Here is a 14,979-nt window from a genome sequence, read left to right as displayed (position 1 = left end):
AGACCTGGAGGAGACCTGTGTTGATCCAGGCCCTCTTCAACCGACCTGGAGGAGACCTGTGTTGATCCAGACCCTCTTCAACAGACCTGGAGGAGACCTGTGTTGATCCAGGCCCTCTTCAACAGACCTGGAGGAGACCTGTGTTGATCCAGACCCTCTTCAACAGACCTGGAGGAGACCTGTGTTGATCCAGGCCCTCTTCAACAGACCTGGAGGAGACCTGTGTTGATCCAGACCCTCTTCAACAGACCTGGAGGAGACCTGTCGTTGATCCAGACCCTCTTCAACAGACCTGGAGGAGACCTGTGTTGATCCAGGCCCTCTTCAACAGACCTGGAGGAGACCTGTGTTGATCCAGGCCCTCTTCAACAGACCTGGAGGAGACCTGTGTTGATCCAGGCAACAACGCCTGCGTTCCTCGCTTCACGTTTGCAAGGACCTTAATAGACATCCTTAATTGATTCCGTTGGCGCTCTTCATTCAAATGACCAGACGACGGTTGATAAGAGATGTCAGTAATTTTATTTGAATTCTAATTCTGTCAGTCCTTACAGATTCCATCAAAGGGTTTATATTTTTGTTTTCTTCTCCCTCTTTCTCAGTCGTTGTACCATACCGTCCCGTAATGCGTGCGTGCACACACACACACACACAAGCGTGCACGTACGTACGTACGCACGCACGCAAGCTGCCATATGCCATTCACGCAAGCATCACGATACATAGGCCTACTGGGCACTCAACACGCTCGCGCACACGCACACGCACACCAGTGCACATCAGAGGACACAGAGCATGAGAGAAACATTGTACATAGTTTTATACAATAGAGTTCAGAGTGTGTGTATGTGTGTGCGTGCACACGTGTGTGTGCGTGTGTGCGTGTCCTCGTAACTCCGGGGCCATTGGATGAAAGCAGTTGTTTAAAGCCTCCATTAGCTCGTCCGTTAGAAGAAGAAAAATACGTGTCCTGTCTTCTTCTTCTTGTTGTTGTGAAAGAAAGAAAAGCCGGGAGAGACGGTCCCCTTTTTAGTCCACTCTATTCAGCTCTGTCCACCAACAGACCACAGCAAAAAATAAACTTGCAGGAGAAGATTCTCTCTTTTTTTTCCTTTTCAGCATTGAATTCATATAAGATTGTCTTGGGAATGCCGGAATGTTCTGACTAGGAGCTACGGTTTAGGTAATGCACTGGAAGTGTTTTTTTTCCCCTTCATATTATTATTATTTCTTTTTTTTTAACCACTTGAACCCGAGTATCCATATGCCAGGTTGGGGGGTCGAGGTGGATGAGGTGAGGTGAGGTGAGGCATTAGCCCCCCCCCAAAAAAAAAACCCGATCGACAAGCTCACATGGAGCTCGTAGATCGGCCATTTCTTGCTTGTAGATCGGCTATTTTGGGGTCGAAGAGACTTGCTGTATAAGGAAGGAAAAGTTCGCAGTCCAAGTACAGTTGTAACTTAAGTCTGCTTATGGCTAATGAGACAAATATGCCTCAATACATTACAATTGCCCTCTATAACTACATTTTAAAATAAATAAATAAATAAAAATACCTTCAATATTTTATTTATTTTACAAGTAGTTCAGCTTTCACTCAATAGGGACAACTTCCGTCACAATATGATGATGTCATTGCTTTGTCCATCTGTGCTCCAGCCCTAATATGGAATGGATTTGCTAATAAAAAGTACACTGTTTTGATGCTCTTTATTAACCTTAGGAAATAATATGAAGTTGTAGTTTTTTTTAGTTTAGCACATGCATTCCATACTCCATAGTGCTGGACCACACATGGACATGTGACACCAACTTGTACAGGTTGTGGTAAAAGCTAAACACAGAACAAAACAAAACAAATCGTTTAGTTGTACAGCTTTGTAGCAATGGCTTGTCAATATATGATGTGGGAAAGCACACGGGGACCTATACGGGGGAATTTGGGGAAACCCTTTAATTGTACCGCTTGTGATAAAAGCTTATTTGCCCAGCCCCCCCCCAGCACAAAAATTAATTTCACACAATTGTTTACTTGTAAAACTGACAATAAAAGCTGATGTGCAACGGGAGCGGTCCCTGTTGAGCAAGACACACTAAACCTTTTATTTTATTTTTTAAATGGAATATTGAAGGTGTTTTTTATTTCAAATTCCACTTATATACAGTATAGGGCAAGTATAACGCATCAAGGCATATAGGTCTTATTAGCATGGTTGAGAGAGGGTTGGTAGAAGTGGTTGGTAGAGAGCTGCATAGTCTAGGGGAGGGAACAGTTCTGTGTCCACTGCTCAGTTTGGTTCCACTGTCCTCCTCCATACCTCTTTATCTTAAAAAAAAGTTTAGATTGGTTTTGTTTTGTAATTCTACTCACTAAGATAATAAGTTTAAACCCTGTGAAAATATTGATTCTTGTTAAAAGGCACAATATTCAGCCATGAGAAGAGAGCTCATTATTAAGCCTATCTTGTTTTATAGCCTTTGTGTGTGTTAATCTTTTTTTTATTTTTTCATATAATCATATATTTTTCATATTAAAGCCCTGATAACACAAGCATCATCAATCCACCATCACAACACGACACCTTCTTTTCAGCCTCTGGGGGAGGGGGGGGGGGGGGGGGGACAGACAAAAAAAGCCGATCTACAAGCGATGCGACAGAACACATCAATTTGGGACGTCGTTGACAGTTGACACATGAACATGTTTGAGAACCACTGCCCTGGAGGAACGCAAAGCAAGGCGCCTTTCCCGCCAGAGACTGAAGAGGGCACCGCAGAAACATGGTTTCTGAGAGAGAGAGAGAGAGAGAGAGAGAGAGACCTCAGGCCAGAAGACTTCCACTGTCTGTCCATGCAGCCAAGGTGCCCTTGAGCATCGAAGCAGCGAACCGCCAACCAGTTCCAAAGTTGTGCCATTGTGTGGCTGCATTGAGCTCCTCACAGGCTAACACACGCTTTAATGCAGCGGCTCTCGTTAACCCGCGGGCCTGAGAGACCACAGGTGCGCCAACGAGGGTATTGCAAGTGGGCCCCGTGGAGTTATCAAGGATAGGGGAGGGGGCCGGGAGCGACAGCCCTGCCCCCCTGCTGCAATTCATTTCAATGGAAGTTTTGAAGCACAAGGAAGAGAACTCCTACTTCCGCATTTCCCCCCCCTTCGATTTGGACACCAACTTTGTCAAGTCATTGTCTCTTCTTCTAACCCATTGGTTGCCGTTTCTTGCTTGGACAAAAATCTCTGTATCTCTATATCCACTACCATTGCAATAACGTGTTTTTCAGTTGCTTCGTATTGATATTCGCTCTTTTCTATCTCAGGTGTAGTATATTGAGACTGGGCATAAATTAAGTTTTGAATTTTTTTTTTTTCAAATTCCACATAAACAAGAATAAGTCGGAACCAGGGCAGAAAGAGCCTGCTGGTTGGTCAGTCAGGGACCAATCAGAAGGCCAAAACACAAGACAAGATTTGAATGATAAGATAACATTAATATAAAAGAGGTCACTGTATTTTTACTTTGAAACCTTGAAAAACAAGGCATTTTCACTTCGATGGTATGGATTTTACATAATTACGTATTAAAAATAGCCTGCAAACTACTTTAGTTCTATTGATCCACGCTGTAACATAATCGATTGACTGACCAATTAAAAGTAAACATTCTCTAGAAAATCCACCCATCTTACGACTTAACACGGCAGTGTGCCCCCTGATCCGGATAACAAAAAATAAATAAAAATAAAAATGTTGAGAACCACTGATTTTAATGAAATAAAAAAAACATTTGTCAACCTGTATACCTGTACTGTATACACACACATCCGAGAGTTAGAATCCAGACAGGAGCGTTTGCAACGAGGGGCCGCCGTATTTGTGTCCATTTTAGCAGCAGAAGGACGAAGATAAGCAATAATGACCACGTTTTGTGCAAAACACCTTGATTAAAACCCATTTTGGGCGGGAACCCCTTTTGGTGTAATAGCATTATGTTATGCTTTAGCTATTGAAAAATAGCAGATCTACAAGCTTGTAGGTCTGTTATTTTTGAAAAATACGACTGACATAGAAACATTGCTTTTTCAGAAAACTCAACATTTTTAGAATCTGATCTCAGGTGAAAATGGGTTAAAGAAATCCTTCTTTGAGGGCAGGAATACTTCATGCTGTAGTCCTATAGCTGTGGCCCGAAAGCAGAACTCATCAGGTCCGCTCTGAACATTCATATCCAATTGGATATCGCCGCTGTCGGGCAGAAACCAATCTCCAAGGTTGTACCTTTTTGTGTTTTGTCGTCAAGTAATGCCCAACTTGATCACGCTACACAGCGTCACACAAGAGTATACGAAGAGCACCAGAGCAGGGGCCATCGCCCCATGATGGCTTGTGGTGGACATTTTTGTCGAAATAACATTTTTGCCACTTGACATATACACGATGAGTGGGCAATAATACGCACGAGGAGATGAATGTCCCTGAATGATCATAACAAAATAAAACATTTGAGAGCCACTAGAGTGGCAGTTGGAATCCTAATGTGCCACACGCAGTGTCGTAGTATAAATCAGTGCCATACATATTCCGAAGAAAACCTGGAGACCTTGACATTCACTAATTGGGTCTTATGATCAAAATAAGAACATTATAACTGTGTGCCAAAAACAAAAATCTAACATTTTGCTACAGACAAGTCCAAGTCTTTGCCACCACGGATCACATGTTGTCCGTGTACGGACATATTGATGTCCCCTGTGCTACGGAAAATGCAGCACGAAGCGACGCATTTTCAGCTTTAACCCATTTTGGGGCGGGAACCCCTCTTGGTGTTTTAAGCATTATGTTATGCTTTAGCTATTGAAAAATAGCAGATCTACAAGCTCATATAGCGTGGCACTGCTACAAGCTTCTTTCAGAGCCAACTTTTTTTTTTTTTTTAACTCAAATCATTGCTTCTTGGGGGCGGGGTCCCTGGAACAACATATTTTCAGATGGGGACAAATACATATAATTTTAGGGGTCCTTGACATAACACAGTAATAGTTTGAGAACAACTGACATAGAAACATAGGGTTTTTTCAGAGAACTGTCGTGATTTTGAAGACATTTTGTAGAATCGTTCTCAGTCGAAATGGGTTAAACATAGAGCTGCAATTTCTTTTTATTAGAATCCTGAAAAGTAACAGTTTTGGAGGTTTTCCGCACCCGACAGACAATATAAACGGCATGTAATGTACGCATGCACCGCTCATACTCTATACCAGTGATACTCAACCTCAGGCCCGCGGGCCACATCAGGCCATCGGGGCCATTATGACTGGCCCACCAATGATAATCTAAAAAAAAGAAGAAAAAATAATCTGGAAAATGAAATAAAAATAAATAAATCTGAATGAAGTTATCTTTAATTACATTATTATAAGTAATACTATTAGAGTTGTACTATTACTCGAACGAAAATAAGATGCAAGGGGAGATGCAATGCAAATGAAAGACATATGTGTATCCCTATTCCCTGACATAATTTTATAGCTATAAACGAACAGAATTCTATTTTATTTGAATGATGAAACCCAGCTGCCATTAATAGTTGGAAATGGAAATGGAAATTGCGGAAATGGAAATTGCGGAAATTGAGGAAATGGTGGAAATGGAAATTGCGGAAATGCGGAAATGGAAATTGCGGAAATGGTGGAAATGGAAATTGCGGAAAATGCGGAAATGCGGAAATGGAAATTGCGGAAATTGCGGAAATGGTAATTGCGGAAATTGCGGAAATGGTGGAAATGGAAATTGCGGAAATTGAAATTGAGGAAATGGAAATTGCGGAAATGGAAATTGCGGAAATGGTAATTGCAGAAATTGCTCTTCACTTATAGCTATCTATTTTCAGGTAGATTGTTTTATTTTACTCAGTCAGCCATATCACTACTCATTTTTTTTCATGAAAAAGGTCATAGCTGGGTAATCTATTTTCAGGCAAATTGTGTTTATTGTATTTTATTTTACTCAGCCATAACAATTTATTTTCTGTTAACCAACTTGCTGGCTGGCAGGCAGGCAGACAGCTACTCATGTTATGTTATTATGTTATTATAACAGCTACTCATGTTATGTGCAATAATTTGTGCAGTTATGGAAACAGCTCTTTGTGTTTATGCAAGAAAATGTAACACATTTATTTATTTACATATTGTGTGCATGCACATTGTACTTTGATACATTTTGCGAAAATAAAGCAATTGAAAGAGAGAAGTTATCAAGTATCATTAATGTCGTAATTTTATCTACTGGCCCCTGGCCCCTTGCCATTTTTGTAATGTGGCCCACAGGTAAATCTATTTGAGTATCCCTGCTCTATACTATACACATGCCCTCTAAAAATGCCATCGCATGGCTTTATTGGACAATGTTAATGTTTATGAAATATTAAAAATACGTCCAATGTGATCTGTCGTCTATATATATATATATACATTCAAGGTCAAATTCATATCCATTATGCCATACTTCATGGGTGCATTGGGTCTGTAAAAAGTTAACGACTTGAACCCCAAAAGTATCCATATTCCAGGGGGGGGGGGACGACATTCGACTTTTACTTGTAGCAGAGTATTTCTATATTGCATTTTTGAGTACTTTTTCCATCGCTGAACAAAACTATAGCAAGTAATAATTATTCGCTGCAACGCACACAGTTCATCTCCCTCTGGTCGAGTCCAACGTAACAAACAGAAACACATCTAGCCAACAGAGTGTTCCATCTTGACGCTAAGTGTTGCTCCTTTGGTAAGCGCGGTAAAATTACACAGCTTCACTACTTCCAAGCTTTCCCCCACACCAATTATCTCATTTGCCCTGATGAAATAATTACGCCGTTTTACACAGTATACAGTTAAAGCTATAGCAGGGTTAAGTTTACTGTATCTATTGCAAATTAAGCTCAGACTTCATATGTTTGACTACAGATGAGCAAGGGATAGTCAATGGGGAGCAGGTCATTATTAAGAAATAATCCCCCCCGGGGATTGTTGATCAAATAGTCAGTATTCGGTTATTATGCACTGTCTATTTCCAGTGGTGGAAAGTAACTAAGTACTTTTACTTAAGTACTGTACTTAAGTACAATTTTGAGGTATTTGTACTTGAGTATTTCCAATTTCCACTACATCTCAGAGCCAGAATTTGTACTTTTACTCCAATACAATTATTTGAAAACTTTAGTTACTAGTTACTTTGGCGATTTAAATTTTAATTTGAAAACATACACTGACCACTTCAACCCTATACATTTCGGCCATTTGAAAATAGCCGATCTACAAGCTCACATACACATTTTGAACTTGTGAAATGGGACATTCTGCAATATGAGTACTTTTACTTTTAGTACATTTTTAATTCCGTACTTTTACTTCTAAATTGCAGTATTGGTACTTTTACTTGAGTGAAACAATTGAGTGCTTTTTCCACCACTGTATTTCTTTCGCTTCTCAAGTGTGCCGTTTAGCTGCAAATGACATTGTGTTCGCTTACATGGCAGAAAGACAGAAAACTGAAGGTCTCCTGCCACTCTTATTTAATTTAAAACACAACTAAGACCTTTCTGTTTATTCTCTCTCTCTTCTGCGCTGTAATTGTTTTATGCATCCTTATGTCATTGTATAATTGTGTTTCCTTATTTGCTTGGTGTTCTGTGTATAAAGCACATTGAATTGCCTTGATGTTGAAATGTGCTGTAGAAATGAAATTGCCTCGCGGCATGAATCAAGCAACACAGATTGATATGAGCCAGCCAGGTGCTCCGAATCTTTCTTTTTATTTTAATGAAATAATTTTAATATTTTTTATCCCACGATTTTGCAACCAATTTTTTCACCCAGTGTCAATTATCAAATGTAATCCTGGGCGCTACACATCCTCTGCCAACCTGGGGGGGGGGGGGGACGACGACAGCGGACTGACCTCATGCTTCCTTCTATGCATGAGGAGTCCAAGCTGCTTCTTTTCACCTGACAGGGGGAGAGTTTCCCCGGCCGGACGTAGCGCGTGGAAGGAACACGTTATTCCAACCAGTTCCTTTCACCTCCATCAGGCGCCTCGGCTGGCCAAATATGCATTTACTCGTTGAGTTCCGCAATTATTATTGAAGATTAAGAATAACAGGCCGAAGAAATCAGTGATTGACCATTCAGAATCAAGCGTTCAAACAAGCCGCGTAATACACCATAACAATAGATGGCGAGGCAATTCATTGAAACCCATAGTCGTCCTGTCCCGTTAAGAATGTAAGCATTAGGCACTTAGGCCAGTAATCCAGCCTGACAGCGTGTCACGGGTTCGAGTCCCGATCCCGACGACCTTTGCCTTTGCCGTATTCCTCTATTCCATCTCTCTCCCCCTTTCCTGTCATACTACTGTAAAAATCTATCAGTAAAGGTGAAAAGCGCCAAAGAATATCTTTAAAGAATGTAAGCATTTAGCAGACGCTCTTATGCAGGGCAAGGCATGAACCCTATAGTCAACAAACAACAGAGCAAGCAGTCAAGGAAGAGTGCTACAAATACAATATGCATGTGCTACAAATTAGATGAACAAGTTGGACAACTTATTTTTCTTCCATACGTTTCGCACATTTCGCTTGTTTAGCGTTAACGCCATGAAGAAGCTGATGCTCTCCTTAATGCTAACGGAGCCCTTTTCAGCAATGACGGGGAAACGTATCGTCTCTCTGTCCGGTGAAAACCGCATACTCCAAATATGTCCAAAACAGTGACGTACTTTTTCAGGATTCAAAAACAAAATAAATAGCAAAATGTAGCAGATCGACAAGCTTGAAACATGCCGCTTAGCTGCTTTCGGTGCTTTTGCATGTGTGTGACGCCGCATACTATGATCAAGTAGGGCCTTAATTTACGAAAAACACAGAAAGACTATTAGAACATGGATGATAGGAGGTTTCCGCCCGACAGCAACGCTATGCGGCAGATTTGCACATACATATGAAAGGACCGCAATGGAAACAAGCCACTGGCTTTTTTTGTTTTTGTTTTATCCTTTTGATATTAATGGTGCGACAACGTATGTCATTTTACATATGTTTTCGTTATCAATACAGATGTCAAAGTCAAAGACGGCTTCACAAAGGTCTTACACCCGAGTCTTACTTAGTTGTGTGCGGTGTCTCGCACCAGTAGTGGCCAGTCGGGGCAGTCATCTGGGCGTCCCAGCCAGGGGATGACCACAAGTGCCACCCCTATAGCGTCCGTGTTCGTGTTTAACCTCCCATTCAGTTATCTTATGCAGATTTTCTCTAACCTGGGTTCCGGCCTGCTTCGCTGGCTGCGTTCCGTGAATTGTTTTGTCACTCCGCTACTCAGTCTGGCCAGCAGGCTGTTGACTCGTAATGCATGTCATAACGTCACCTGTTAGGAAGCCATGTTGTTGTTGTTGCTGATTACGTCATCAGCCAGCGCCACTCTGCCCGTGCGTCTCACTGTGAGACTCGAACCAAGAGTAAAAAGTAAACACTCATTTTGATTCAGTCGTCCACTATGTCAGACTCAGTAGTACAAAAGAAAATGACGGCTGTGTGGGGTGAGTTTAGTTGCAACCCGCACCACAGACCAATCAGAAGCCACGGGTCGTTTTTCTCCCCTTTACACGCCCCGCCTACCTTGGAGACCTTCCAGACTGAGTAGTGTATACTGTAGGCTATAGTGACAAAACAATTGACGGAACGCAGCGAAGCAGGATAGATTTTCACCAGCCTATAGATTTGAACATTTTTATACGGCCGCTGAGTGCATCTCATTCCCACGCCCGCCCATCAGCAACCATACATTCATTAACCCCTTTCACCCTGGGATCCCCCAATTTGGGCATCACGCCATCATACAGTATAGGTTCACATTGAAAAACGTTGTTGTTGTATGGTGAAAGAAATTGCAGATCTATACTAGTTCAAAACGTGTCTGTTTGAGCTTGCTGGCAGACTGTAGTCATGTCTACTCGCAGACAGACTGTTTTCGGCGCGTGACACAACCGAGTATAAATCTCCCTTTATACGCTGGAGTGCCGGGAGACTTCACCAAAACACACGTGGCTTTGTGTTATCAAGGCTTGAATGAGTTGGTTTTTTGCATGTTTTTTTTTTTTTTTTAATGTGGTTTTGAAAGCGTGGTGACATCATAAGTCATTCTTTACCTGATTTCTTTTAAAGAAAATTACATTTTACATGCTCACAGACACTGTGAGAATATCGTCAAAGATACAAATTTTGAATTTTCTGCGAGATTCGTCGAGGTTTCCAATTTAAACACCCAAGTTCCTGTACTTACCTTAAAATGCAATGATTGTTCAAAAGCATACAGTAGAATGATTATAATACAGAGTGGTTTTTGATAGAGCCCTGCGATGCGTTGTATTATTATTATTTTTTTTCATAGAAAGTAAAGAAAACAGGCTTTGTTCTACAGTGCAAAAAGCTGGCCGTTAACATGCACGCAGCTTGAAAACTAACAAAATCATCATGTCATACGAGAGAGGAGCGACGGAGCCTTGTGCTCTCCAAGTTACAGAAGACTTCTTAGCCATAGTCAACAGGAGGGGGTTTCAACACACCAACAAGGAGGTATAACTTAACACATTATAACGTAGCACTGAGCTCAACCGAAGGGAGGGAGGACAATACCACGTTTCCGTTTGACGGATTTCAACCAAAAAAAAAACTCTTCCCGTTCAATCATCACCGACCGCCCGCATGGTGACATTTCATTTGGCAGCCAGGCAGCAACTGCTGGAGGAAAAAAAACAACATGGCATCCGTTTGAAGCCAAGTGAAAAATAAACCACCTTTCTTTTTTTCTTTTTTTTTTCGTCGCCCCCTCTGTTTCTCGCTCTCTTCAGCGTAGTTTTTGAATCGTTAGAAGCAAATAAAAGTTGTGTTCGATCTGCATGCAAAGAGTGAGATAAAATGAGGGAAAAGAATTCGGGTAAATTAAATATCATCATTGCCCTACTACATTAATCATTTTAGTCTCTAAAGTTCATTTGGCACAAAGTTCCAGACCTATAAATGCAAGTCCACGCCCTCTTAAGCGCGCCTTAAATTCATTACTTTTTTTTCTCTCCTCTATTCCTACGTTTGTATGGATGAATACAGCAAAAAGTGAGAGAATTTATTAAATTATACTTCTCTTTTATATATATATATATATATATTTATATATTTATATACATTTATATATTGTATATTAAATTGTATTTACATTGAAAAGACATCTGCAGCTCCTCTCCTCCTCACAGCCAAATGTATTACAAACGGGGTCGGGGCTGAATAGGACTCGCCCTCCCTCTCGCCCTTCCTCTGTACAAGAATCTAGCTAGCTAAAATAAAGTGCCAGCGCCGCCGGCGCTAAACAGCGCACAGTGGCGCCCAGCTGTCGACGACCAAACCAACCAACCCGCCCGCCCCGCCCTCCCTAATTGACGTAGTAGAGCCAATAGACCAGGTTGAAGAAGGAGAAGGCGATGGGGAAGACGACGCGAGACCACTTGTCTATGGCGTTGACATCCGTGAGGTCGGGGATCTTGACCTTGAGCTGCGAGGCCCTCCGCCGCAGGCGGCTCTTCTTCTGGCCTCCGCCGCCGCCACCGCCGCCGCCGCCGCCGCCGAGGGGCCGGTCCAGGGCCGGCCGGCCGTACAGGTCCCGGCTGGTCATGGGCTTGCGGTACTGTATGCTGGCGCTGTCGTAGGAGAACATGGTGGCGCGCGGGTCGTTCAGCACGCCCCCCATCATGTCCGCGCCGCCCATCTCGTTGGTCAGGTTGGTCAGGAGGATGTTGCCGTGGGCGTCCACCTGCGAGAGTTGGGAGGTATAAATGCAGTAGTTAAGTCGGGCTTCTTTCCCCTCCGCTCCGTTCCAAGTATTCCTCTCTATAGACTAGACTAGCATCCCGGCCGTTTCAGTCATATGGATATGAAGAATCAACTGACCGAGAGAAAACGCTATTGTTACTGCTATGCTGATTAGAAACGGACTGTATCATATATGAGTGACTGAGTGAACGATACAGAGACACCTCGCTGACAATAGCGCCGAGACAGTTTGTTTATTTTTGGACCACAAATTATGCTTATACAGTATGAGACGATTGTAAGAGGACCCCCATGTTATTCTCCGTAGAGAAATTACTTCCGTGAACCAGGGGATGAGCAAGTGACGTCAGGACTTCGGCGCTCTATTCCCTTGTGGTTAGAGTGTCCGCCCTGAGACTGCATGGGAGGTCGGGTTCAATCCCCGGCCGGGTCATACCAAAGACTCCCTGCGACATACTAGCGTCATGTCCAGAGGGTTTACTGTACTTGTACATCAAGCTGCCTCACACTACAGAAACAGGAGATAGGCTCCTGCCCTATAGGCCTCATGGCTTGGCAAGACTACTCTCTATTCTCTATTCTGTCTGTATTTTTGTTGCGCTCCTACTGTCTGTACTTGTCATGATGATGATATGTTCTGTACAGCACTTTGGTACAATGAATGCTTTATAAATAAACGTGATTTGATTTTGGGATGGAGCGGGTTTTGATTTCAGTGAAAGCAAGACAAACGGGCAGGAACTATCGGTCAAAGCCTATAGCTTGCTGCTGTAATCTTTTAGCGAGTGTGAATTGTAAATTATCACGTGTTCAACTGCTGACCAAGTTTAAAACTCCTACTCTGCAATAAAAGTGTATGCATTCATATCGTTTCATAAGGGAACATGACAAGGTAGCGACAAGCTATAACGTGTTACCTTGACGATCAAGTTTAGTTGGGATACGATACGCCACTGTGGTGCGATGGAGGAGGTGCATATGTTTGTAGACATACTAACAGACATTAGTTCGACAACACCGTCGCTCTCGACATGCGCTACCGGTTACAACTAACCCATGCATGATGCAGGTTAAAACTCACGAGTGGCTCCTTACACTAACCCGTGGCAGGTTAAAACTACCCTCGGAAACCCAGGCACTTTTATTTCCAGGGAGAAAGGCTGGGGCCGAGTCCACTTCAATTCGGCATATACTGAGTAGCCCAAACGTCTCTCTCTCACTCTCTCTGCTGATTACTTATCGTCTGCACCTTTTGTTAAATTGATGCTCACACGCACACACGTACACACAGACACTCCTCTCTCTGTTGCCCTAATTCATTAGTCTCATGTCCTGTGTTTTTGGTAGGGCGTCGGACTCATGACTGTAGGACTGTTAGTACGTCAGACCAAACACATGGACCCGCGATGGACTGTATACTGTAGCTCAGTGGTTCTCAACCAGTGGTCCATGGACCACCAGTGGTCCTTGAAGGGGTTCCAGGTGGTCCCAAGCTAAATGATGGAGAGTTTGTTAACCAAAATGGACCCTTGTCAGATCCCTCTTGAGAGTGTAAAATGAAACCAAAGTTTGGTTTTATTTTTTACGCTCTCAAGAGCAAAACTATTGTTGAACATCTGCACTACGTTTAATTTAAAGTCTACACAATTAGAGAATGCAGAACAATTGTTAGTTTGATCAACGTTTGCCTGTTGTCTCTCCTATGGTATACCAACATCAATACAGCATCTCTAAAGTTTGTGTCCAAGAGGGTAAATGCCTTGGCATCAAACGGTGGTCCGTGGCTTAAAAGGGCAATACATATTGGTCCATGATAGCTGATAGCTCGATTCGTATAGTTTGCTGAGAATAGCCGACCAACAAGCTCACAACGTATCAGCGTCCACAGTGAGCTCGTCCGTCGGTCCGTCCCACAACCCCCACCCCGTCAGATGATGGAAAACGCCTTGGTAAACCTCCAGGCTGGATTACTGCAGTGCACACACTATATACTCACCGGGATCCCTATAGCAAGAGCCTCCAGAGGCTTCATCAGTACATTCAAAACAGCGCCACTATACGATTCTGATGAGAGTGCGGGGGAAAAAAAATATATATACGACCACATCACATCACACACCCATCCTCCTCCTCCTCCTCCTCCTCCTCCTCCTCCTCCTCCTCCTTTCACTTAACTGGCTCCCCGTAGTCTCCCTCAGGACTGAATACGAGATCAGTAACCGGCCGTCTGACACATCAGTGCATCCAACCCCCGCACCTCAAAGAATTCCTCACCACACAAACCCTCCGCTCTTCCAACACCTTCTCCTTCCCGATCCCCCCCCCCCCCCCCCCCCCCGGGAACACAAAGCCCCGAGCGCCCGGGCCTTCTGCTCTAGTGCCTCTATATACTTTGCTCTATTTGGACTGCGTGGTTCTCCTTTCATTTGTCTTGTAAAAGGGTATAGGCGGAATACAGTATAGCAGATCTACAAGCTCACATGTAGTGCGTCGCGCTGCGACCCATTGCGAGCTTGTAGATCTGCTATTTTCAGCCAGTGCAAAATGAGTCATCACGACGGAATCGACTGTAGATTTAGTCGACCATAATCGTATGGTATTTAGTCGACTAAAACTATAGACTAACACTAGAGCATTCCAGGTGACTATATAAAACTTGACTAAAACTAAATGAAAACTATTCAAGAGACTATGACCAAAAACAACTAAAATCCCCCCTCCCCCCCCCCTCTGTCACCATACTATAGTGTACAGTATGTGTACACTATCCAATAAAGGCAGAAAAAAGCCCCAAAAATATTTAAAAAAACACTGCCCGTCACCCACCTGCACTTTGTTGCCCTCCAGCCATCTTGTGCCCGCGTCACCCACCTGTACTTTGTTGCCCTCCAGCGCCCTCTTGTTCTCGTTGCTGGCCTTGGCCTGCTTCTCGGCCACCTTCTTCTGCAGGTGAGGGCCGCGGCCGAAGAAGATGTAGTTGACGAAGGCGTACTCCAGCAGCGCCAGGAAGACGAACACGAAGCAGCCCATCAGGTAGATGTCGATGGCCTTGACGTACGGGATCTTGGGCAGCGTCTCCCTCAGGTGGGTGTTGATGGTCGTCAT

The 14,979-nt window shown here is 43.3% G+C and overlaps 1 protein-coding gene across 2 annotated transcripts in view; it reads right to left on the bottom strand.

The window, feature by feature from the left end:
• Window positions 1-11,476: 11,476 nt before the first annotated feature.
• The window catches only part of gabrb1 (gamma-aminobutyric acid type A receptor subunit beta1), a gene marked incomplete at both ends in the record, with an annotated part of 103,844 nt that continues 100,341 nt past the window's right edge, over window positions 11,477-14,979 (bottom strand). Inside the window, 2 exons of one of the 2 annotated variants that reach the window (XM_080783861.1) lie at window positions 11,477-11,854; window positions 14,746-14,979. The exon at window positions 14,746-14,979 is cut by the window's right edge and continues 20 nt beyond it. In XM_080783861.1, coding sequence (XP_080639987.1) covers window positions 11,477-11,854; window positions 14,746-14,979 — 612 coding nt within the window. The remainder of the gene's footprint in view (window positions 11,855-14,745) is intronic. The other variant, XM_080783862.1, reaches the window with a different exon arrangement.

This window comes from Protomyctophum bolini, assembly GCF_963924005.1.
Source record: "Protomyctophum bolini genome assembly, chromosome: 15".
NCBI classification, from domain to species: Eukaryota; Metazoa; Chordata; class Actinopteri; order Myctophiformes; family Myctophidae; genus Protomyctophum; species Protomyctophum bolini.
Note: the sequence above shows the minus strand (reverse complement) of the source record. Positions and strands in the feature narration are given on the sequence as shown.